The sequence below is a fragment of the Sus scrofa genome, chromosome 1, assembly GCF_000003025.6.
Source record: "Sus scrofa isolate TJ Tabasco breed Duroc chromosome 1, Sscrofa11.1, whole genome shotgun sequence".
Taxonomy (NCBI): Eukaryota; Metazoa; Chordata; class Mammalia; order Artiodactyla; family Suidae; genus Sus; species Sus scrofa.
This window is the reverse complement of record NC_010443.5, coordinates 251,432,402-251,459,387: the sequence shown is the minus strand read 5'-3', so window position 1 is coordinate 251,459,387 and position 26,986 is coordinate 251,432,402. Positions and strand designations below refer to the sequence as shown.

Below are 26,986 nucleotides of genomic sequence, written 5' to 3'. Positions count from 1 at the left end.
CGGCACCATTATTATTAAACACATTTTATGAGAAAACTGAAGCCAGTGAGGCTAAGAACTTAGCCAGCAAGTGTTAACCATTTAAAAGGTGAATTGGTGTTGCTGAGATTCCCACCCAAGCAGCCAACACAAAATTCATGTAGTGTAAAGTTAACCATTTTTTTAAATAACTTTTTTTTTTTTTTTTTTTTTGGTGTGCCCAGGGAAAACTGGAGCCACAGCAGTGGTAACATCCGATCTTTAACTACCAGGCCACCAGGGAATTCCTAAACTTAACCATTTTAAAGTGTACAGCTCAGTGGTATTTAATACAGTCACAAAGTCATTAAACCATCACTTCTATCATAATTCCAAAATATGGTCCTCACTCCCAGAGGAGATGTCAGACCCCGTAAGCTGCCACTCCCCATCCTCTCACCCCCAGCCCCCTAGCTTTTACCCATATTCTGGACTTTCTCAATCTAGATCAGTTCCACTCTCCTTCCCAAATGAGTCAACGTTTACAGGTAGCAGGATCATCTCTAACTAAACTCTGTACCTTCAACACACCCAAATGATGTGAATCTTGTGTTAAGCTCTCTTTAGGCATGGAATCTTGTTTCCTGGTCAGAAAACCTTCCTCAGTTGTTCTCACTGCTCTTCCCAGAGCTCAGCTGGGTTTTGCATAGTGTGATAAACTCAACCCGTGCAAAGCACACTAAAGTTGTCATTCCGAGCCTCCCTTGATTTCCTTTTCAACTCGTGGGTAAAAAAAATCAGGAATTGCCTTGGCCAGCATTTTGCATTTCTCAACATGGTCTTCCGACTGTCTGTTTGGGCATCCTCTAAAGTGCCTGTCAAAATGCAGCTTGATTCGGGCCCTGCCCCAGAATGGAGGCATCTGACCTGTTGGAGTCAGGGTCTTGGAATCTGACATTTTAATAAGTTCCCAGGTAATTCTTACACACTCTAACACCACAGAATGACGCAGGTACTAATTTCAGGTGTCCTCTCTATAAGAACACTAACTTTGACAGTAGCCTTTCAGTGCAGTTAACATCCCACTTTGGTCTCAGAAATTCTGCCAAATAGTAGAGCAGATCTCCAAGGAAGGAAGGAAAGTTCCCAAACTCGCCTGTTTCCTCAGCACCCTTGGATCTGAGGATGCTCCGGACTTGCCTTCAACCCCACAGTCCTTCTTACAAGCAGAGACAAAGATCTACATCACTCACGTGTTTTAGGGTCACCACCTGTGCCTGATTCTATTTCTAGAAATGATGCTATAATAGCCAAGCAGTCTGTTTCATAAGGGAAACCATTCAGAGGAACGGTTAAGAGACCATTTTTATTTATTTATTTATTTAGTCTTTTTTAGGGCTACACCCATGGCATATGGAAGTTCCCAGGCTAGGGGTTGAATCAGAGCTACAGCTGCCAGCCTACGCGACAGCCACAGCAATGCCAGATCTGAGCTGTGTCTGCGACCTACACCACAGCTCACGGCAGCTCTGGAAGCTTAACCCACTGTGTGAGGCCAGGGATTGAACCTGTACCCTCATGGATACTAGCCAGATTCATTACCACTGAGCCACGACAGGAACTAGAAACCACTTTTAATATCTCAAAGTCCCAAATTAACCTAAACATACATTGTTTTATCCTCTTCTTCCAGCAGCCTTTTCTTCATTAGCTGTATGTTTCCAGGATCATCTAGGTTGTTACAGCTTTAACCCACACTTTAAAGCCCCTGTCATGGAAGCCCTTAACTTGGTCAACAAAAATTTGCATTTTCTCCAAAAAAGAAAAAAAAAAGAACCTACTATTGGCTTCTAGGACTACATCTCTAGAAGGTTTATCTTGTGAGTGGACCTCTGGCAGTAAAGTTTAAGTCATAAACAATGGTATCTGGAAACAGCCTTTATTGCTCTCACGCCTTAGGGAAAAGGAGTGTGTGTCATACTATAGTCAGTGTTTCCTGTTTGTTTTCTCTTCAGTCAATTGCCCTTTGGGAACATACTATTCTCTGGAGCATTCTGTCTGTGAAAGCTGCTTGATGGGCTCCTATCAAGATGAAGAAGGGCAGCTCGAGTGCAAACTCTGTCCAACTGGGACTTACACCGAATATCTCCATTCAAGAAGTAGCTCGGAATGTAAAGGTAAAGGTTAAGGCCCATCTTGCCCAGAAGCCTGAATTTTGTTTCCAGTTATGAAATCTCCACATCAAATAGGATGAGAGAAGAACATCACCAAAAGCAATTTCATCAATTGGTTTTTTCTTGCTTTAATGATCAACTATTATTTGAATGTTTCCCCCACTTTCGAGACGTCTCTTCATCTTCCCTTTTGCAACATTCCATTTGCTCTCTCTAAATCACACTTCCTTGTCAATAACTCTAATCCATTTTCATCACTTAAGCCCAAACTTTTTGGTGACTCTCAAATTAATTGGTGGAAAGGACTTGCATGACTCTTGGCAAACATCAGATAGATTGTTTTTCACCAGTATAATATTTGATTTGATGAAAAATTAACTAACTCTCTGTTTATTTGGGGATGAATAACTATAGGCACATATGCATGGAATCTTGCTACTAAAATATGCAGTATTTTCAAAATGCTGTTACTCTCAATGAACTTTCCTAATGGAAACATTTTCTTCCACAATTAAATTTATGGGAAGACACCCTAAAAGAAAGAATTTCTGAGTTCCCATTTTTGATGCAGTGGGTTAAGAATCCAGCTGCAGTGGCTTGGGTCACTGCAGAGGCAAGGGTTTGTTCCCTGGCCCAACACAGTGGGTTAAAGGATCTGGTATTGCCCCTGCTACAGTGTGTGGGTAGCAGCTGTGGCTCGAGTGCAGTCTTTGGCCCAGGGACTGCCATATGCTGCAGGTGCAGCCATTAAAAATTTTTAAAAATAGTTAAAATGAAGGAATTTCAAATTTATGCCTCTGTGCTTTAGTTGCAAATGCAGATGTGGATGCTTAATGACACATGAACTCAAGAGCAATGCTCAGTGATTGGAAATGCAGAAAAATGTTAACAGTGCTGAAGATGAGACTCCTCTGGAGGATAAGGGCAGAGGAAAGGACAGTGCACTAGGAGTTGGGGAAGCTGGCCATAGGCCTGTTCTGCTATAAAACCACTGCTATGAATTTTGGCAAGTTGCCTAATTAACCTCTGTGAGCCTGATGCTAAGACTACTTTTACTTCCTACTCTGCCACTCCTCAGATGAAATGTTGTCTGTAAGCAGGAGGAGGTAAGAGGGCCAGTTCTTATTTGGAATGAGAAGGGTGCCAACATAGGAGACTTTAGCCCAATTTGGAGTTTTGTTTCTGCCACTCAAAAGCAGAGTGCACAAACTGAGAACTTGTACACGAACAGGTTTCCCTATTATTATTCTTATTCTTATGACAGTGCCTTTTTGAGATGCAAACATCCACCTTCCTCCCCAAATTATTTATCAACATTTTCTATGGGTCAAACACCATAATAGAAGTAACTGGGGGAGTTCCCGTTGTAGCTCAGTGGGTTCAGAACCCTACTAGTATCCATGAAGATGAGGGTTCGATCCCTGGCCTCACTCAGTGGATTAAGGATCTGGCACTGCCACAAGCTGCAGAGTAGGTCACAGACATGGCTTGGATCTGGCATTGCTGTGGCTGTGGCTGTGTTCGTAGGCCGGCAGCTGCAACTCCAATTCGACCCCTAACCTGAGAACTTCCATATGCCTCAGGTGCAACCCTAAAAAGGAAAAAAAAAAAGTAACTGGAAAAGAGTCTAAAACTTGTTAGTATACAGAAGTGTAGGAAGTCTAAAATATAATGTGTATGCTTGGAGTTTTCTGTGAACTTCATTCTATCCTAAATAAATTAAAAGGCAGAAAACCCTGTGCTACACAGGGCTCATTTTGTATAGACAGCATAATCGTTATTAACCATATTGCATTTTTTGTTTTAGCTCAGTGCAAACAAGGCACCTACTCATCAAATGGGCTTGAGACATGTGAATCGTGTCCGCTGGGCAGCTATCAGCCAGCATTTGGTTCCCGAGGGTGCCTCTCATGTCCAGAAAACACTTCGACTGTGAAGAGAGGAGCCGTGGACATTTCTGCTTGTGGAGGTTATCAGAGTCTTAGACATCGCTCTTTTTGCAAGCCTCCTAGGTTCTCTGCATGGAAGAGGGGAATATTTTCAGCCAAACCATATGTCTACTGTGTGCAAAGAATGTAAATAACTGTCTCTTCAAAGACAGTGTCCTTATATTCAGCCAGTCAATATAAACACCGTGGTGGTGCAATTAAGAACTCCAGAGAAATGCAAGGCATGGTCCCAGACCTCAACATTAGCAGCCATGTGGCTGAGTGCTATGATAGAGCAGTACGTCTCAACTAGGAGCTTAGATCCCTCACTTATAAAAACATCATCATGGAGGGATTGTTACAACACAGATCACTGGGCCCTACCCCAGAATTTTTAATTCAGCAGGTGAGGTGTGGGGCCTGAGAATCTGCGTGTCTAACTAGTTCTCCAGTGGTGCTGATTTCTACTTGGTCCAGGGACCACACATTAAGAATCCCTGGGTTTAAACAGAAATAAAAAGATGAGAGTTCCATTTTTCAAATACTTCCAACATCTTTGCAAGTGCTATTTTCCAGCAGTGTAAAAACTGGAAGACAGAAACCAAAATAAAGGATGTAAACTTAGAATGACAATGAAACTAGGTCTGACAGTCAAGGTCAGCCTATTGCCAGAAACTCCAAAAAAAAAAAAAAAAAAAAAAAAAACTGCAAGGACTTTGCAAAGTCAGTGGAACTTTGCAAAAAAAAAAAAAAAAAAATTCGAAGTTGTTGGCCTCCTCCTACTACATCACTGGGAACAGAACAAGCATGCCTGGCTACAAGATGACTTTTTTAAAAAAAATTGTGTATCTTCCCCATTCTTTATATCCTTACTTAAAAACCTAAGGTCTCTGGCAATCTGATATATAAAAACTTCCCTTATTGATGAGTGGCGTTTTTAAGAAACCAGTCTGCTGGTTCCCGATTCCCTCAAACTGCAAACACACACACACACATACACGCATGCATGCACACACACACGCGTGTGTCCCTCCCACCCTTATTGCAACCCAGTCATATATACATGTGCATCCAGTTAGAGACTGAGATTCCTAGAAAATAAATGCTTAGGATGTTTGAGTACAGTGGAGGGAAGGGGGTGGGGAGTATCCAGCATTGCATCCTGGGAGTTGTAGTCCTCATAAATTAAGTGCTACAGGGAATACATACTTTGAGTTTTAGGTTTTTATATGCACCATCTGTTTGAATCACAGTAGATGAAAGCATCTTAGACTTGAGGAATTGAACGAGTAATGTTCATCAACCTAATGTTTCAGTGAAGAGCTGGGAAGAGAATTTAATTAGGACCTGCTTGAAACTTGTAAACCCTGTGCATTGTGAAACACCAGCTGTGGACTTTTTAATTAAAAGTCAAACACAGCCTCACATTATGGTTGAAGAAGATCTACCAGTGACTCTTATTTTGTCAGTATACAAGCTAAGTTTGGAAGAAATTCTGCAGGAAAAAGTCCTCTCTCTCTCTTACTTTCTTTCCACCCCTCCCTTCCTCCAACCACAAAAGCAGTTAGAATTTTTACAGTGAAACAAGTTCATATTTGACAATTTTTTTTCTTTAACTTTCCAAATAAGCCTTGAGGTTTTCTAATACCAAATTACTGCAATTAAGTAATTATAATTCCCGGAAAATCTCTAAACTTCTGGTAACTGCTCCATTTCTCCTAATATTCCTAGCAATGTTTAACCACATTCTATTTGTCCTGAGTGGGAATTGATAATAACGAAATGACACTTTCCCCTGCAGTGCTGGATAAATACCATTTTACTTTTACTTTAAATGTGTGTGAGTACTAAAATGGTCTCATATATTTTCCTTAGTTTTCAACCTCCTCCCTGCCTCCTCTTTTATCTCTTTTTCTGTATTAATTTTTATGGACATGTCATAGGGTTTCTTTTATTTTTTGCTAGGGTATCACTTTTTGCATTCTTCAGCCTCTTGAACTTACAATATCATTAATGAATACAGCAATTATATATTTTATTACTATGTTAACATAATGTAACAGTCTTTGTACTTTTCATTTTTTTTCACTTATTAGGATTATTAAATAATCTTGAGTTTTTGGTTACAAAACTCAAAAGTCTGAAATTTTTCAGTTTTTTTTAATGATTTTTATCGAAATAATATGTCCCATAAATGAGTTTTTGGTGATGATGTTGTTTATATGTGGTCCCATTACAAGGAAAGATTATCTATGGAGCAAGATAACATTTCTTATCCTGACCCTCTAGGATGAAGTTAAAAGGAGGCTCAGAATGAGAGGCTTTGACTTGTGGCTTTGTCATAGGAAACTGACTTAAAAGGCAAACCCCATGTTGTTCCCTGGCTGTGTTTATTCCTTAATACCATCAGGGGTTACTTTTTATGTGGCCATTTCAATGCTCTATTTTCAATTCTATTTTAATTTTGAGCATATTTAGATTTTTTTTCCCCCTTTCTCTACAATAGAAGAGATGAGAAGGATTTTTTTCCTTTTTTTTTTGCCTTAGAAACCGTAGTTTCTTTGGCTAAGATTCAAAATGAAATTTTCTCCCTTCTTTTCTTATGACATTAATCCATTAAGAACTATGTCGTGTGTGTATTTAATATTATATAGTAGATAGTGCTATTATGTATATGTGTATATTTATACATTCATATATAAATTATATGTTAAATTATATGTTTAAATTTTAAATATAAAATGCATATCAAATGCTGATTTAATATAAATTATAATTATATAATTATGTATTAAATGCTGATTATCCACTCCTGGAAAGTATATTTGTGATGACAGTTGTCTGCACTTGGAATGTAATCTGAATTAATTTCCACATAAAGATTTATTTTATGCTTTCTAGGTCAAAAGCAAAGTTTTATAGACATCACAACAACATGTTGGCTCTATTGAGATGCCAATTCGCTTTTGGTTTTTAATCCTAAGATTTTCTTATTATATCGGTGTAAGTTTTGAATATTAAAGTATATAGTGTAATTGTGTACTAAAATTGATAATCTAATTGTCAATTTTTTAGGGTCATGATCTTTTTTTTCAGATTTTAATAGTGATTTTTATTTTTTCCATTGTAGCTGGTTTAGTGTTCTGTCAGTTTTCTACTGTACAGTACGGTGACCCAGTTACCCATACACGTATACATTCTTTTTTCTCATGTTACCATGAGATATCTACCATGACTAGATATAGTTCCCAGTGCTAATCAGCAGGATCTCATTGTTTATCCATTCCAAAGGCAATAGTTTGAATCTATTAACCCTAAATTCTCAGTCCATCCCACTCCCTCCCCCTCCCTCTTGGCAACCACAAGTCTGTTCTCCATGTGCATGAGTTTCTTTTCTGTGGAAAGGTTCACTTGTGCCGTATTTTAGATTCCATACTCTATCTTTTAAGGGTAAATTTGTACTGAAAAAAATGTGCAAAAAATTGTTTAACTCATTATAGCATCTTAGGTTTTTATATTTCTAGCATATCAGATACACTCATAGGAATCCTCTCAAACAGAAATGTTATATTTTTATCAGTGGAAGGTTATGCTTTAAATTAACTAATTAGCAATTTGGAAGGTACCTTTTTCAAATAGGCAGTCATTTTTGGAAACCTGAGATCCAGAAAACACATTTTAAAAGTCTGTAGGCTTATATTATGTTGTGCAAAGCTCAAGCCTCTAGTAACAGAGCAGATTCATTTATTCTTGGTGAAACAAAAGTACTTATAGTTTAAAACTTTTCTTGAATATAACAAATGTAGTCACCAGAAATATTTTCTACTAAATATGCATTAAAATCTATATCATCTCCTATCTCTTGATTCAAAACCAACTTTCTGTCAGTTGGCTATGCAACAGAGCTCTTTTGCAAAAGATTTGGGTGGATGTTTTTGCTGAAGAAATTTGATCTATCTTGAGGTAACAGCAAATGTGTTATCATTTATTTCATGTTTATTGCCATACCAAAAAAAATATTAAAGATGCATTCATTTGGACTATTCTGTTCCCTAGAGCATCTCTAAATTTTTAAACCATGTTAGTAATTATTTCTTCTATAATAATATTTATTATCAAGAATCCAAAGCCCAAATTGTAAGTATGCTCATGTCCCCAAATATTTCCTTGTATTCTATCTTTTATACTTAAATATATGCAGACAAGTCTCAATATTTCCTCAGTTTATAATGGTTTTAGGTCACCCAAATGACTCCAGTTCACATACTCCACCTGAATTTATCTTTGGATCACAGTTTAAAACCCCAACCCAAGGATTTACTTATGGGTACCCTAATATCCCTCTGCCAGATGTAACCAAAATATATTGAAGAAAATCCAAGCTTGTATTATGTTTAGGACTCTTTTCTTATATTCCACCAAATATTGGCAAGAGAATTTTAAACTTGGTTAAATGACAATGGTTAACTGCGTGTTGCTTATGAAAGGCGTGTGTAACACAAAATTATATTAAAATGTTTAAAAATAGGAGTTCCCTTTGTGGCTCAGGGGTAACAAACCCAACTAGTATCCGTGAGCATGCAGGTTTGATCTTTGGCCTTGCTCAGTGGGTTAAGGATATAGCATGGCCGTGAGCTGCAGTGTAGGTCGCAGATGTGGCTTGGATCTGGTGTGGCTGTGGCTATGGTGTAGGCTGGCAGCTGCAGCTCAGATTCAGCCCCTAGCCTGGGAACCTCCATATGCCATGCGTGTGGCTCTAAACAGGAAAAAAAAAGGTAAAAATTTAAAAAGACCCCTAGTAAATAATAGACAACTATATGAGAGGAATAAACATTTCTGATAAAAAATGCGACTTATCAAAATGCAAATTAAAATAACAGTGCGATTCCATTTTTATCTTCAAATAGAAAAAATATTAAATGATCATTTTTAATGCGAGTGAGCCTGCCGTGAGGAGGGCAGTTTTATATACAGCCAATGGGACTATAAATTGGAATTATGTTTTTTTAATGATTCAAGCATGATATATTTATGGCTTTAAATTTTCATATTTTTTGAGTTAACTAGTCAACTACTCAAATTCAACTGTTATCCCAAGGAAATAATCAGAGTTATATAAAAATATTTATGTATAAAATTTCATGTCAGCATTATTTATAATAGCAAATAATTAAAACAACCTAAGTGTTCAATAGTAGAGGAAATATGAAATTATGGTCTGTCAATCAGATGTAATATTTTTCATTTATTAAACATCATGTTATTTAATGATTTTGGGGAATGATGTGGGAAATGCTCGAGTATAATATTAAGTGGAAAAATCAGAATGCAATGTTATGTGGCTAATTCTGAATTTTTTTTTTTTTGAGTTCATGTGTATTGCTAAAGATGGGAAGGAAACGACAAAATGTTTATCTCAGTGATAAAATGGTCTGGGTATTAAATGCATGCAGAGCAAATGTTAGCAATTTGGTAGCTTTCTTACAACCAAAGGTGAATGTACCTCTCTTAGATTGGGGTATATTGTATCATAGGCACAAAGGATTTGTTCTTTCTTTTGCAGTGCCTTGTCCAGTGGGTGAATTCTCTCGTTCTGGGTTAGTGCCCTGTTATCCATGTCCTCGAGACTACTACCAACCCAATCCAGGGAAGTCCTTCTGCTTATCTTGTCCTTTTTATGGAACCACAACCATCACCGGTGCCAGATCCATCACAGATTGTTCCAGTAAGATGATATCCTTCATTTCTTATGTAATCCTCGGTTGGAGACTTCTGTTGATCTGTGTGGTAGCTTCAATTCTGAATATTACTATTTTCAGTGCATGTGGGTGTCTGGATGTGTTAAAATGTCCTTTTGAGGTCTTTTTGATGACAGTGACTCAGAGATTCTCATTTTGGCAGTGTTGGGCTTTATAACTTCTAAATTTCTAACAGTCTAGAATTTAATGACACATTCCATCCATCTCTATGTTTCTTTTCTATATTACCAAATCAAAATACATGTGGCTTTACCCACTCTGAGAATTAGAATCTTGACTATGGTATTTAAGTAATGTTTACTTATCGGAAATATATCCAGTATACAAGTATGTTTTTTAAATCCTTTTCCATTAATTTTATTAGGTTTTAGTTCAACTTTCTCAGCAGCAGAGGAGAGCGTAGTGCCTGTCGCTGCTCCTGGACATATCAAAAAGAAATATGAAGTCAGTAGTCAGGCAAGTCCATTTTATACTTAGAAAGTTTTCTCTAATGGAATGCTTGGAAAACAATTTGTCCTTATATATGTCACACAGAGGAAAACAACCAGAGGCGAAACTTCAAGTAACCAAGACTTATGAATATTATCAATGAATAATTATATTCGCTTATAATATGAATTTTCCAAAAATTCAGTATTATAAGTTCTAGGTAACCAAAAATGGAATTTTTTTCCCATCAATGTCTGGCATAGAGATGTGTAGACATGAAGCATCTTTTGATTCACTAATAATTAATACTCACCATAAGCATAATCCATCATTTGAGTATGAGCATTTGAAATAGCCAAAGACTTGTCTGACTAGAGCTACTCAGCCTTCGTGAAAGTTATTTAAATTTTTTGGCCAGTAAAAAAAAAAAAAAATCATGTATTGAGCAATGTATGATTGAATTTGTTTGCCAGTAAAAAAAAAAAAATATTTGAGTAAGTCATGGGTTTTTTAAAAATTAAGAAACTTGACTCATGAACATAATTAAATTGTTTTCCCTTTTTTAAGGACTAGTTAAGCCCAATTATTTTGAATGATTCAGCCATTAGTCTGAATGCACCTTGTCCAATGTCTTAATACATTCCTTGGCTTTAAGTATTTTTTTTTGGCTTTAAGGATTTTTAGGGAGTATAATGAGGTTATATTTCTTATTTTAACTTTTCTACATCCTCACATCCAAACACACTCACTTACAATGGCTTTGTAAGTCATATTTGAAACTGAACCCAATGGACACACAAATTTGTAAGACCAACTGGAGTAAGCTGATAGAATATCAACCCTGCAGATGTATTAGAATCCACTGGCAAACTTTAAAAAGTAGTGATGCACAGATACCACTTCCAGAGATGCCCAGTTTAGATGATCTAGGTTTCGCCCTGTCCTAAGTATACTTTTTCAACACCTCAAATGGAGCCTAACATGCAGCTAGCATTTAGAGACACTGCCTGGGCTTATCAGAATGACACACAAGAAACAGAAACAGACTCAAAGATTTTGAAACCAAACTTGTGGATACCAAAGGGGAAACGCTTTGGGGAGGGATAAAATGGGAGGTTGCAACTGACATATACACACTATGATAAATGGAATGGATGAGTAACAGGGACCTACAGTATAGCACAGGAAAGCTACTCAATACTCTGTAATGACCCATATTGAAAAATGGCCCATATATGTAACTGATGCACTTTGCTGTACAACTGAAACTAACACAACATTGTAAGTCAACTATACTCCAATAAATTTTTTTAAAGAAAGAAAACAAATAACATTTAGCCTTTGTGCCCATATATGGCAGGTACCAACGTTATGCAGGCTGCAGTCTAGCTGGACTTAACCTGGAAACAGCAACCAGCTGTCTAACATTGCAAATCTACTAACTCCCTACTCAGAATTGCTTTGAAACGAGTAGTGTTTTGTCTCTGATGAATTTCTTTTCTACCACTGGTAGGTTTTCCATGAATGTTTCTTAAACCCCTGCCACAATGGTGGAACCTGCCAACAACTTGGGCGTGGTTATGTGTGTCTCTGTCCACCTGGATATACAGGTAACACAGAGGAATGCAAATCTTAATGTATTTTTAATACATTGTCATACATCATTGTGACCTGTAGTATCACACTTTGAAACATTAAAAATAAATGCTGTAAGATAACATTAGACGGTATCAATGCACAAAAATTTGGAAACTAGTAAGTGAAAAAAGTATACATATCTTATGAATGACACTTTTCTTTGCACATTTTGGAGGAAGAATAAAGAATCATCTTCTCTCTGAAAAAGTCACATCATAACTCACAGCTTTAATTGGAATATTGTTCCAGAGGCCATGTCCAAGAGTGCATTCTAACACAAATTAAATGCATGACATTCAACGTAGAACAGATTGTCCAGGGTAAACATTTATAAACAAACTCCAGTTTCTCTTATTTGCTTCACACGAATGGAAGTTCTTGTGAATAGCCTCAATTTGTTACTTTATTTCTATCTTTCTGGAAGCTGTGCTTGGAAAAACAGTATGGCTTTGAACTTGATTATGTAGGAATTATATAAGAATTATGTTTCCTTGCAATTTGGTTCACATTCCAATTCAGCCCAGAAACATAATTTTTGAGGAGAAATAAACTATATCTTCAAGTTGTAATTTATTTAAAATACTTTCCTGTTTTCTTACAGAAATACAGTTTTACCTTTTTTTTGAGTTTCATGCAACCAATTTGAAGTATTTTTAATGAGAAAAGTGGTATTTAAATAAAAGAATTCACCACAACATAAGAAAAAGAGAATTGGAAAACAAAATACAGAATATTGTCATTCCATTTATTTCAGTTTGTGTGCGTGTGTGTATGTTTCAATTTTTATAAAAATTTTTGTCCCACCATTCTATAAGAAATAGTTTTCTTGTCCTAGAATTTTATATGTTAGTGATGGTTGAGAAAATGCATAATGTAGGACAATGATTCTCAAATTTTGATGTATATCAGAATCATCTGAAGACTTCTTAAAACAGATTGCTGGACCCCAACCCCAGGATCTCTGATTCAGTAGGTCTAGGGAAGCTCTTAGAATTTGCATTTTTATCACATTCCCAGGGGATTACTGATGCTGTTGGTCCAGAAGGCACATTTTGAGACCTGCCCCCCCGCCCACCGCCAATGTCAAAGAAGATGGGTTTTGGCAGAGCTAGTCCATAGATAGCCTAGGAATGCCCTGTGGGAAGATGTACCCCACTCTAGGACACCCGGCATATGAGCTGAGATCTGGCAGGATTTCACCCCACCCCCACTCCTCAGCCACATGGCCTTTGTAGCTAGTATATATGACTCGATACTTTTTACTTTGGAATTAAACTAATTCCTGATTCCATTTTATGCTTCCAGATTTCCCTTTTCCCCCTCTACTTCTAACTTGGGATCTTTTTGCTGTCTTTTATGTATCCTTTTAAAGATATTTTAAATCTGCTTATAAAGAAGTAATACCTTTATTAAACACTTAACTAGATGGTCGCACTTAACAAATATTACCTTTTCCATCACCGTTATCATTCCCCATAAATTCAGATTTGGGGGATGATTACCTTTAAATGATCATACTTGTGTTTCTGTTCATCCTCTCTTTGACTGACCTTCAGGGTTTGGTTTGCATTTTAGGTTTAAAATGTGAGATAGACATTGATGAATGCAGCTCGTCACCATGCCACAACAATGGAATTTGTAAAGACCAAGTTGGGGGATTCATTTGTGAATGCCCATCTGGTTACACAGGTAAGGGGGGAAGTTTCTCGTTTTAACAACATAGACCTTAGCATTGTTAAAATGATGAAATATCACCTCACACCTGTTAGGATGGCTATTCTCAAAAGATAAGAGATAACAGAGCTCATGAGGACATGGAGAAAAGGGGACCCTTGTGCATTGTTGGTGGGAATGTAAATTGGTGCAACCACCAAGGAAAACAGCATGGAGGTTCCCCCTCCCCCCCAAAAAAAGTAGAATTACCGTATGATCCAACAATCCTTATGGGTGTCCATCAAAGGAAGTGAAATCACTCTCTGAAAGACATATCTGCACTTCCACGTTCATTGCAGCATTATTCACAATAGCCAATGGCCAAGACGTGGAACCAACCTAAGTGTATATCAAGGGATGAATAGATACAGAAAGTACCATATAGTTGGGTAGGTAGATAGATAATCACATATAGTAGAATATCAGTCAGCAAATAATTATATTCGGCAAAGGGCAATATTTTTCACAAGTATTTTTCCATGATTTCCAATCATTCTGCTTTTACACCTGAACAACTTACTTGAAAACAATAAGTTTTAAATTCCTTTCAGATTTCCTCCAGCTCAGATACTCTGTGATTCTTTGCAGGTCAGCTTTGCGAAGAAAACATAAACGAGTGTAGCTCCAGTCCTTGTTTGAATAAAGGAACTTGTGTTGATGGCTTGGCTGGTTATCGCTGCACGTGTGTGAAAGGATACATGGGTAAGATGTTTCCACTCTTCCTCATTGTCTTGGAGTCCAGTAAACCACCACAAATGATTTACTAACCCTATATACACATAACATTATGCATGCCAATGTTACTCTTCTGATTGTATAACTGTGCTGTGATTTCATTAGAGAAAGCCCTTATTTTTGAGAAAATTCACACTGAAGTATTTAGGGTAAAAGGACATCAGGTCTACAATTTACTCTCAAACAGTTAAGAAAAACATCTTGTACTTGTGTGTGGATATATGTGTGTGTAGAGACAGAGACAGAGAGAGAGAAGACATGAGTTTATATGATAAGACAAACACTCAAGAAGGAACTGGAGATAAATTAGATAAAATCATATTGTAAATGGATGCCAAATTATAGGGTTAAATATATATGTATGTATGTGTATATCTGTGTGTGTGTGTGCGTGTATTTACACGCACACACACACACACACAGTTCTAAAGTCCAAAAACAGAAAAATATAAGTGAAGGAAATAGGCAGGGTCAAAGAAACAGAGGAAAACACTGAACTAAATTTGCTAGTTTTATATTTTAACATCATCTCAATTAGATATTCATTACTAATGTTAGTTGCAGAAAGAGGTAAGATAAAAAAGAGCAGATGACCAAAAACACCATCCTAAAATGATTTAGAAAAGCCAGAGTTGTTAAAGAATGGATCTCAAACAAGTTTGGTAGGCCAGTGGCTCTGCAGCCTCCATTCCCATCATCTAGAAGCGGCATCCTCCAAGGAATCAATACCTGAGCCCAGCTCTCCCAGGGGGTTAACAAGTGAGCTCTTTCTCATCCTCACCCATCCCCAGGCCTGCACTGTGAAACAGAAGTCAACGAATGCCAGTCAAACCCGTGCTTAAATAATGCAGCCTGTGAAGATCAGCTTGGGGGGTTCATGTGCAAATGCCCACCTGGATTTTTGGGCACCCGGTGTGAGATAAACGTGGATGAGTGTCTCAGTCAACCATGCAAAAATGGAGCTACCTGCAAAGATGGTGCCAATAGCTTCAGGTAAAAGACCAAGTCCGGCTCTTTTCACTATTTTTATTTTCTTAACTGTTCAGACGTTTTGCAGTCTTTACAGGGTGTTACTTTGAGTCCCCAGGATAAGCTGTAGCAGAATCTGCCCACCACCTGATATTCTGATTCCCTAAGTCTGGAGTGAAGTCTGTAATTTTAAAATAGGCGACCTGTATACTTTAAGTTCTCCAATGACTCTGATGCGCAGCCAGATTTGGGAACCACTGCTCTATACTTGGGGAATCACAGAAGATGAAAGGAAGCACAGTTATACAGAAACATATTCAGAGGCACTGTACAGATCTCAGTTTTTTGTTTTTTTTTTTTTTTTTTTTTTTGTCTTTTGTCTTTTTTGTCTTTTTGCTGCTGTTGTTGTTGTTGTTGCTATTTCTTGGGCCGCTCCCGCGGCATATGGAGGTTCCCAGGCTAGGGGTTGAATCGGAGCTGTAGCCACCGGCCTACGCCAGAGCCACAGCAACGCGGGATCTGAGCCGCGTCTGCAACCTACACCACAGCTCACGGCAACGCCGGATCGTTAACCCACTGAGCAAGGGCAGGGACCGAACCCGCAACCTCATGGTTCCTAGTCGGATTCGTTAACCACTGTGACACGACGGGAACTCCCAGATCTCAGTTTTGAATGTTCTGTGTTTTAGCTAAGTTTTCCCACTAGGTAAAATCAAAAGGACCTGTGTGATCATACCATCACAGCATCATTCTACATGCTGTGACCATGGCTTTTAAACATTTGTTTTTAGTTTAGCAACCCTTGGTTCCAAAGAAGTCTAATAAGAGTGTAAACAAATAAAATAATAAAAGCTAAGCTTTTGTGGTTGGAAATAGTCTTATGTGTTGAGGGGGAAGACTTTGTCTTCCTGAGGCGGCTCTTAGGGTGGCAGTAGAATACAGTTTGAAAACTAGCATTTGAAGTTCCCGTCGTGGCACAGTGGTTAACGAACCCAACTAGTATCCACGAAGACTCAGGCTCGATCCCTGACCTTGCTCAGTGGGTTAAGGATCCACTGTTGCCATGAACTGTGGTGTAGGTCTCAGACATGGCTCAGATCCTGTGCTGCTGTGGCATAGGCCAGCAGCTTCAACTCTGATTTGACCCTTAGCCTGGGAACTTATATATGCCAAAGGTGTGGCCTAAAAAGACAAAAAGAAAAGCAGCATTTTTCTTTTTATCATTATGAAGTCTGCCCTGTTCCATCCCTTCCCACTTGTAGGATCTGTGGCTTCTGCGGTACAAAAGACTGACTTATCTTCCTCGCAGAATATTAGGAAAATTTATTGTCCTCAAAAAGCAACTGATTCTATAAGTTTTCAAAAGTTAAAAGCAAAAAAAAAAAAAATTAAAAAGAGGTCTACCCCAGTTTCAATGTTTGCCAGTCCCCTTCCAGTCCAGCCTCCTGCCATTACCATCCCCCACCAAAGAGCCAGGATGCTGCCCAGAAGAAATAGGAAGTCAGTTCTGCCCATGAGACTTTAGCTCTCACTGTGGAGATGAGGTCTTATCAGTGTAGCATCCCCTTTGTGTAGATGAAAGATTTTTATCTCTTCTGGCATACAGCATGGAACCCCAGGCAATGAGAAGTTTCCAGATGAATATTAAGAGTTCCACACTCTCCCCAGGGTCCAAGACACTGATGAATACCAAATTTGTCTAAATCCTAACTAGAGGAAAGGTGAAGGTAAACTCTTCTAATTCAAAAGGAATGTTAGTTGCCACCAAAGGGAATCTCTTTCATAGACAAGGATATTGAACTGCTATGATGATATTGAGCATGGACAGATAAAGATGAGTGAAATTCTAGCCAAAATAGATTTACCGTCAAATACAGAGAACTCAGTAAAGATTCCCACCAATTCCAACTGAGATTTTCTTTTAAACCCCCAAATACCATTTATTCATATTATCACCATTAGGCCAATATCAAAGAGGTCCTCATATACACATGCTAGTAACAATATTAAGTACATTTATTATACAAGACCTTTTCACTTAAAAAATATGTACATACACAAAATTACAAAGAATAACAAAACTCCTGCTCTCATCACAGTAGTTATCAAACCTTAGCCTTTTGCCATGTTTGATTCATTTCATTTGTTTTAAGGAAATAAATTCTAAAGGTAAATTTGATGTCACACACACACACACACACACACACACCTCTTTTTTTCTGGTAATAATCACTATCCTGAAATGGGTGTATAACTTTCTCATTAAGACTTTATATTTTACTACATATATGACTTAATAAACAGTATTAATATCGTTTTACATGTTAGATAAATGATATTTGTACTATATCTATATCCTTTTGCATTTTGTGTTTGTTTCTCCACTTAACATATTATCAGGGTTGATAATTTGGCTCTAGCTTGCTCATTTCAACTGCTTATTAGTATTCTATTGGATGATTATACCATGGTTTCTTTTCTCATTCGCCTCTCCATGAACATGTAGGATGATGCTCTGTTGTTGCATTTGTGGCACGTGTCCTCGTGCACCTGGGCAGTAACCTCCTAGTGTTCACACTAGAGATGGACATGCACGGCTCTGGAAAGGCAAACCCTCCACTTCCTTTCCATTGCCCAGTGGTAGTGCTCCTCACTGAGATTTCCCATTTCATGACGCCTTTGCCAGCATTTGACTCTATCAGACGTATTTTCCATTCTGAGGGTTTAAAAGGTTTGTTGCATACTACAGAGACTATGTGGCATACTGATTAAGAACAAGGCACTAATAGAGAACAGACTTGTGGTTGCCAAGGGGAAGAGGGGGGACTGGGATGGATGGGGAGTTTGGAGTTAGTAGATGCAAACTATTACATTTAGAATGGAAAAGCAATGAGGTCCTGTTTTACAGCATCGGGAACTATATCCAGTCCCTTGGAATAGAGCATGACGGAAGATAATATGAGAAAAAGAATGTGTGTATATATATGGCTGGATCACTTTGCCTTACAGCAGAAATTGGCACAACCATATAAATCAACTATAATTTTAAAAATGCAAAAAAACATAGAAGACATATAATCTGTGGAAGATATACATAAATATCATAGTTATGTTTGGGGTTTATATCTCTCATACTATATAGATACAGATATGGATATCTATATAGTATATCTAGATAGATAACAGAGTATAGTAATGGAATATTATTCAGTAATTAAAAAAACAAAAGAAATCCTGCCATTTTGACAACGTGGATGAACCTGGAGGGCATCGTATTAAGTGGGATAAGCCAGAAAGAGAGAGAGACAAATCACTTATGTGTGGACACTAAAACAAACAACAGTTTAAAAAAATTTTTTTAATTTAAAAATAAAACAACAACAACAACAAAACAGTGAAACTCGTGGAAACAGAGAATCTGATGGTGGTTGCCAGGGCTTTGGGGAAGATGTTGGTCAAAGGGTATGGACTTCAGTTGTAAAATGATTAAGTTATGAGGATTTAATTGCAACGTGATCACTCTAGTTAATCATTCTGCATTATATATTTGAAATCTGCTAAGAGTGTAGCTCTTAAGCATTCTCACCAAAAAAACCCCAAAAACCCAGTAACCATGTGACGTGATAGATGTGTTAACTCAATTGTAATAATAATTTCACAATGTATATGTACATTAAATCATCCCATTGTACTTGTTAAATACATTACAATTTTATTTATCCACTAGCTCTGAATAAAGCTGGGGGAGTGGGTGGGAAATAATAACCACAGCAAGAAAGACACCCAGACCTTGTATGGAATTTAAGCAGGTGCTTCCTAACTAGTAATATAAGATTAAAATATTTCAGGACCAGTTTAAAAAAAAAAAAAAACAAGGCACTAGATTGAGGTCAAAGTCCTCCTCCACCACTTAGTAACAAGAGGACTTGACCAAATTAACCTCTCTGAGCCACAATTTACTCATCTGTAAAGTGAGAAGAAGAATATTACTTCATTGTTATAAGGCTGATTAATATATGCAAAGCCTTTAGGAGAGCATTGGACATTTTATGTTTTTTCTTAGCACTTCTATGGGGAGAGGCATTCCCAGTATATGAATACTCACCTTGGGAAAAAAAAAAAAAGATTAAAAAGGCCTATTGGTAAACAATAAAAAAAATAAATAACCTTGACCAGAACTACTTTCTAACCTATTTTTGCTACTACAACATTCCAAATATATGTTGTCTTAAGTAGGTTTATTTTAATGAACTGAAAAAAATGTAACAGTAAAGCACAGTTTTAATGTGGAAAATATGTCTCAGCATTTCAGGGTCTTTTTTAAAAAATTCAATTTAAAGTGAAAAAAAGGAGTTCCCGTCGTGGCGCAGTGGTTAACGAATCCGACTAGGAACCATGGGGTTGCGGGTTCGGTCCCTGCCCTTGCTCAGTGGGTTGACGATCCGGCGTTGCCGTGAGCTGTGGTGTAGGTTGCAGACGCGGCTCGGATCCCGCGTTGCTGTGGCTCTGGCGTAGGCCGGTGGCTACAGCTCCGATTGGACCCCTAGCCTGGGAACCTCCATATGCCGCAGGAGCGGCCCAAGAAATAGCAAAAAGACAAAAAAAAAAAAAAAAAAAAAAAAAAATAAAGTGAAAAAAAGAAAAATGAAAACAATTCACCCATTTCTCTCACCTCCCACCCCCTGCCTCTGGGAACCACCAGTTTGTTCTATAAACTTGAGATATGTGTGTATATTTATATAAATACATATATTTATATGCATATATATTTGTATTCCACATGTAAGTGCAGTCATATTAGCATTTCAACTTTTCAGTCTTTTAAGACAATATCGTCATTAATGGGAGACTTCTAAAGCTTTTTTGCAACTATTCTTATTGTTACAACATTTTGTCTTCTTTCAGGTGCCTGTGTGCAGCAGGCTTCACAGGGCCCCGTTGTGACTTGAACATCAATGAATGTCAGTCTAACCCCTGCAGAAATCAGGCCACCTGTGTGGATGAGTTAAACTCATACAGTTGTAAATGTCAGCCGGGATTTTCAGGCAGCAGATGTGAAACAGGTATGTGTGAACTCACTGTTATTAATAATGATACTAACAAGGGTGGCATGATAACGTCAACTTTTACCTGCACATACACCAAAAACTCTGTGAAGCATTTTGTGCTTAGTGTCATCTTCCCAGCCACCCAGTAAGCTGGGTAATGTTGTCTCTAATAGCCCAGATGTGAGGATGTTGAAGCTTAGAGATGTAAGGGGGAATGGGAGAAAATCAAATTTAGCAGAACTCTGTGTTCTGCAGGTCTAGAAAGGACATTTTGAAAACTCACTTGATTTAGAAAACCAGAGACCATGAATGTGTTTGAGAATCAAGGCTAAATCGCTTTCTCAGAGCACTGGAGTCTATAGGACTTGTGTTCTGTTGAGTCGGGGGAATATGCAGGCTTAGAGCAAAGCCAAACTCTTCATGAAATGGGGAGGAGCCAGAGCCCAGAGCAGGGATGGTGGGTTGCCCTGACAGTGACCCCTCCTTCTCCTGCAACATCAGTTACTCCACTTTGCTGAGTCATTCTCATCAGCACATGCGCGCTGAGCATCTCATCTTTAATGACTCCCCAGCCCTACCTCTTCATCCAATTATTCCCCATTTCTTCACTTCCTTCCACTTCCCTGTCTTAGATATTCACTGATGGCTTTGTTTAAAAAGAAGTTGTTAAACGAAAAAGAAACAACTCGCAGATATAGAAAACAAACTAGTTGGAGTTCCCATTGTGGCTCAGTGGTTAATGAACCCAACTAGCATCCATGAGGACATGGGTTCGATTCCTGGCCTCTCTCAGCGGTTAAGGATCTGCGTGTTGCTGTGAGCTGTGGTGTAGGTCGCAGACGTGGCTCAGATCCCCTGTTGCTGTGTCTGTAGTGTAGGCCTGTGGCTATGACTCCGATTTGACTCCTAGCCTCGAACCTCCATGGGTGCACCCCTAAAAGACAAAAAAAAAAGAAAAGAAAGAAAACAAAATAATGGTTACCAGTGGGGAGAAGGAAGGAGGGAGGGGCAAGATAGGGCTAGGGTAGTTACAAGGTATAAACTACTAGGTATAAAATAAATAAGCTTCAAGGATATATTGTACAGTGCAGGGAAGCTAGCCAGTAGTTTATGATAACTATAAATGGAATATAACCTTTAAAAATTCTGAATCACGGAGTTCCTGTCGTGGCTCAGCGGAAATGAATCTGACTAGCATCCATGAGGATGTGGGTTCGATCCCTGGCCTCAATCAGTGGGTTAAGGATCTGGCATTGCCGTGAGCTGTGGTGTAGGATGCAGATGCAGCTTGGATCTGGCATCACTTGGCTGTGGCATAGGCCAGCAGCTGTAGTGCCCATTCAAACCCTAGCCTAGGAACCTATAATATTATATGTTTCAGGTGCACAACATAGGGATTCACATTTTTTTTCTTAGATGCACCTGAAACTTATATAATATTGTAAATAACTAAACTTCAATAAAAATAATAATAATAAAAGACAAAATATAAAAAAGGAATTTTTGTATATTTTGTAAATAACACATACTTAATTTTAAAACTACTTCTCAGATCATTAAATTTACTGAAACAAGCTTCTTTGACAATGGTACTGCTTACTTGCAGGTTGCCTTAGACAATCGAAAAATGCCTCATAAGTGCCATGGTCTGCATACTATTTTTTAGGGAGAAGTGTAGTTGATTTACAGTGTTTTGTTAGTTTCTGATATATACAAACTGATTCAGGTGAATATGAAAATATTCTTTTTCATATTCTTTTCCATTATAGTTTATTATAAGGTATTGAACGTAATTCCCTGTGCTGTCTAATAGATGCTCTTGTTTATCTGTTTTATAGATAGTAGTTTGTATCTGCCAATCTCAAACTCCTATTTTATCCCCCCTTTCCTTTTGATAACCAAAAGTTTGTTCCTGTGTCTGTAAGTCTGTTTCTGTTTTTAAAATAAGTTCATCTGTTGCATATTTTAGATCCCACATATAAGTGACACCATATATTTGTCTTTGTCTGTCTTGCTTCACTTAATATAATAATCTCATCCATGTGCTACAAATGGCATTCTTCCTTTTTACAGTTGATTAATATTCTGTTGTGTGTATACACACACACAGACACACACACACATACATACATATATATCTCATCGTTACACAGGCATCTGTCCATGGACATTCAGTTATTTCCATGTCTTGGCTATTATAAATAGGGCTATGAATATTGGAGTGCACATATCTTTTCAAATTAGAGTTTTCTCTGGATATGTGCCCCGGAACAGGATTGCTAGATCATATGGTATCTCCATGTTTAGTTTTTTATGGAACCTCCATACTGTTCTCCGTAGTGGCTGCACCAGTTTACATTCCCACCAACAGGGTAAGAAGTTTCCCTTTTCTTCACACCCTCTCAAGCATTTATGATTTGTAAACTTTTTGATGATGGCCATTCAGCATAGTGTGAGATGATGCTTCCTTGTGGTCTTTGATTTGCATTTCTCTAATAATTAGCAGTGTTGGGCATCTTTTTCACATGTCTATCTGCCATCTGTACTTTTCATACTTTTCTTATTTGCTGCAGAACAGTCTTCAAGTTTTAACCTGGATTTTGAAGTGTCTGGCATCTACGGTTATGTCATGCTGGATGGCGTGCTTCCATCTCTCCATGCTGTAACCTGCACGTTCTGGATGAAATCCTCTGACATCAACAACTATGGGACACCCATTTCCTATGCACTTGAGAATGGCAGTGACAATACCTTCCTTCTAACTGATTATAATGGGTAAGCAGAGGTGTCAGAAAGGCCCTACTAGGACTTATCCTGGCATCAAGATAGAACAGACATGGGGTTTGGGGCGGCAGGGGTGTCATCTGTTCCTGCAGGACAGCAGGGTGACAATAATCAGAGCATCTGAGCAAGTCTAGTAAGAAGACCAAGTTTTAGTGATAATACTGTATATATGCTTTTTTTTTTTTTTTTTTTTTTTTTCGTGTGGCTGCACCTGCAACATACAAAAGTTCCCAGGCCAGGAATCAAACCTACGTCACGTCAGCAATGACCTGTGCCACACCAGTGACAATGCCAGGTCCCTAACCTGCCGCACCACCAGGGAATTCCACCTTATATATGTATCTTGTTTTGCTATTTGCCAAGTATTTTCCTACATGTTACTTTACTTGACCTTCACAATAACTCGAGAAAGTAACACTCTTTTCATAGATGGTAAAACAAAGTTTCAGGGAAACTAAATGCTTTGCTCCAAATCTTACACCCTGGGAGTGGACAGAGATGGTGCTCCCTTATTTATGTATCAGAGCAGCCAAGGGTCAAGGGATTCAGTGTTCAGTAATATTGTTGACCCAAGGGAGACACTTGTATTGACTGTGATCTGTCTATAGTCTCAGGTGTGCACAATGACATTTCTTTATGTCTTTTTTGATCAATTAATTCTAGACACAGGACTCGACCCCAGAAGCAATAGCCTCAGTTGTTTCTCTAATTTTTCACTACTCACTGTTTTTCCTGTCTTAGATACTCACAGATCATCTAAAGCACACAGAGTTTAGCTGAAAGCCCGCAGACTTGGGCAGGATTTCTGTCACTGGACATCTGTCTACCCTTCTGATCTCTGAGCTGTCTACTGCCTCAGCCTCTGGGGTCCTTTCCCAACCATGGCTCTTTGACACATGTTAAATCCTTGCAAGGCTGAGAGTTTATGCCCTCAGTCTAGATAGATTCTGTGGGGCACTACATGGCCTCTTCATCTCAGATCCACCCAAATTTGTGGCCCTTTGCCACTGAGCAGGTTGCAGGCCTCAGGGGCCCACTGAGTTCTCTTTCATCATTCCACAAAATTCTTACTCTTCTGGTGTAAACTTCCCATACTCAACACCCTCTTCTTAGTGGACTTAAGCTTTCAGAAATAAAATTCAAGAAATTTGCAAAATTCTCCCCAAAGCAGAAGGTCTATAAAGAGGAAAACTGTTGCCTGCTTGAATAGGGGGATGAAAATGGGAAAACACAGAGAGGAAAAAATTCACGTTTTTAAAATATCATTTTTTTTCATAAACATCTTGAATAGGGGCTGAGTTATTCAGTGAATAACTGGCAGTTATTAAGTGAATTCTTACCTTCCTTGTCAATTGTTCCTAAACTTTTCTTCTCCTCCATTTGCTTTTGAAGGTGTTTCACTTTTAACTGTTTGTTAACGTTGACATTTCTCTAATGACATGGTTGTTGGAACCCTCTTGTGGTTGGTCACCTTTGTTTAGTTTAAATTTTGCTTTTCCTTGGATAGAGCTACTTTGTCTGCCATATGATTGTTTTGGCAACAGAGAGACAAGACTGGCTTCCCATGAGGTCTCTAAAGTCTATTCCTTATCACAAGAACATACATTCTAGAGGAAGGAAACCAGTCTGACATTTGTATAACTCTCATTCCTTCCATTCCTGACTCACTCTGTAGAATGGAGGAACAGTTGGTGAATTATCTCAAATTGAATTGACTTCTTCTCATCCTAAGACTTTTTTCCTCCCCTCTGTGTTTAAGAAACATTAACTCATTTTCAATGACCTACAGTAAAGAGTAATTTGTAAATAAAATCTGTTTCTATGAAATGTGACCAAATGAAAAAAAAAAAAAAGTACTGCTTTTACATGAAGTGCCTTACCCACAAAAAAGAAAAAAAGAAAGAAAAGAAGAAAAATAGCAACACGACCAACAGATGGGATTACAACATATGACTGATGACTATACCCCCTGGAATCTTTCCACAGCTGGGTTCTTTATGTGAATGGCAAGGAAAAAATAACAGACTGTCCCGCCGTGAATGACGGCAATTGGCATCACATTGCAATCACTTGGACAAGTGTTGATGGAGCTTGGAAAGTCTATATCGATGGGAAATTATCTGACGGTGGTATGGGCCTCTCCATTGGTTCAGCCATCCCTGGTATGTCTTAGTAAAAGAAATATAATTTCATTTAATGCCAGAGGTGGTGGTGCGCTGATAAACATCAAGTGTGCTGGCTTCGTGTCTTTGGTTTCAGACAAAGGTCAACAGTTATTGCTCTCTCATTTCCTAACCCCTGATTATCCTGACTGTGAATTATTAGAAGGCCTTCCTAGGTGAGCTGTGTGACTCTGTGTAAGAAGTGACTTTGGGATCTATATTAAGACTACCAAAAAGTATGCTGAACAAACAATGGGTGGTTACTAAACTATCTTCCAAGGAGGAAATTAATTGCTGGGGTTTTTTGTTTGTTTGTTTGTTGGTTGGTTCTGTTTGTTTTAAGTTTGGTTTGGTTTTGTAATCAGGACCCACAGTATACAAATAGGTCCAGAACACAGGCTGGAGTGCTGCTAATAGCTATCCATCTTTTGTGCCCTTTTTCTGATATAATTCAAATTCTTCTAAAAATGCATTTAAAGCAAATACTTAAAGAGTGAGTTTGAAGGAATGCAAAAGTATTAGGCAATTCAGGATTCTCAGCCTTGTAGCTGACAATAAGCCTGCTCCATCTAGGTCCTTCTATGACATATGCCATATGAGGAAGAGTGGTTGGAGGTTCCCTGTAGTAAATAAGGAAATGTGAAAAGTGTTTCTGCAGGAGGAAGCTTTATTCTATAAAGTGGGGTGGTGGCTCCTTTTTATATTTAATTTGGAGTGCTCTTTTTGTTTTAATTCTCCCTTCTCTGGGTGGTAGGATTTCAGGTGACTTTTATTTCTCTCCTTTATTCTTTTCCAATATTTTCATAATGAGCACTTATTTCATTGATGGTAAAAAAAAAAAATTTCTCTTTAAAAAATTAAGTCTTAATAGAAAGAATGAAAGGTGGGTTAAAGGAATAGGAAAATAAAACAAGGGAACTATAATAGTAGCTACCCATGGAGATAGTTGTCTGATCACAGCAATAAGGAGTTCCAGTCCATCAGTACTGCAAAGCTGCAAAGCTCCAGTTGACAGACCTTAGTGAATGAGTGGCTCCCACTGGGTGACCAGGTTTATCGAAGAGTCAGTTAGCTGAGAAGAATTCTCAGGAAAGGACAATTATCAGAGCAGGAATTGGGGGTGGGAAGGATTTTGTATTTGGTTTTAGACATACTGAGTTTGAATTTTAGTCATAGGAATATATGCAGCACAGTTTAGAAACTTTCGTCAAGAGCCTTAGAGAAACCCATTGCATGCAACCAACAGATCACTATCAGGAATCAATCTAAAAGAAGTGATCAGTGATCTGAACAAATATATATATGTCAATGTATTTATCTCAGTATTGTCTTAGTACCAAACCTGGAAGCAACTCTAGTATCCAATAAAGAGTGGTGATAAATTAATTAAAAAAGAAAATTATGGATCATAGTGCATTTACACAATAAAATAGCTATTAAAACTCATAACATGAGAATATGTTCAAGAAGAAAAGCAAGCTTACAACATATGTGGTAGAATTCTCTGTTGTGTGTCTTAAAATCTCTCACACACATACACACATACTAAAAATTTTTTGAAAAATATACATAACCTAGGAAGAAAAAACCTGTTAAATGATTATTTCTGGGTAAAAGGAATTTTTTGTGCTTTTTCTTTAAATTGCCATCGATGTGTATGCATTAATTTTTAATTATGAATTTTATAAG

General features: G+C 38.0%; 1 protein-coding gene across 1 annotated transcript in view; it reads left to right on the top strand.

Annotated features, from left to right (window-relative positions):
- SVEP1 (sushi, von Willebrand factor type A, EGF and pentraxin domain containing 1) overlaps positions 1-26,986 on the top strand; it is a 204,399-nt gene that overhangs the window by 112,412 nt on the left and 65,001 nt on the right. Inside the window, exons 17-27 of the mRNA XM_003122075.5 lie at positions 1,974-2,135; positions 3,940-4,101; positions 9,624-9,785; positions 10,184-10,275; positions 11,762-11,858; positions 13,462-13,575; positions 14,188-14,301; positions 15,126-15,327; positions 20,209-20,366; positions 22,925-23,126; positions 25,122-25,297. Of these exons, the coding sequence (XP_003122123.2) occupies positions 1,974-2,135; positions 3,940-4,101; positions 9,624-9,785; positions 10,184-10,275; positions 11,762-11,858; positions 13,462-13,575; positions 14,188-14,301; positions 15,126-15,327; positions 20,209-20,366; positions 22,925-23,126; positions 25,122-25,297 (1,641 nt within the window). The remainder of the gene's footprint in view (positions 1-1,973; positions 2,136-3,939; positions 4,102-9,623; positions 9,786-10,183; positions 10,276-11,761; positions 11,859-13,461; positions 13,576-14,187; positions 14,302-15,125; positions 15,328-20,208; positions 20,367-22,924; positions 23,127-25,121; positions 25,298-26,986) is intronic.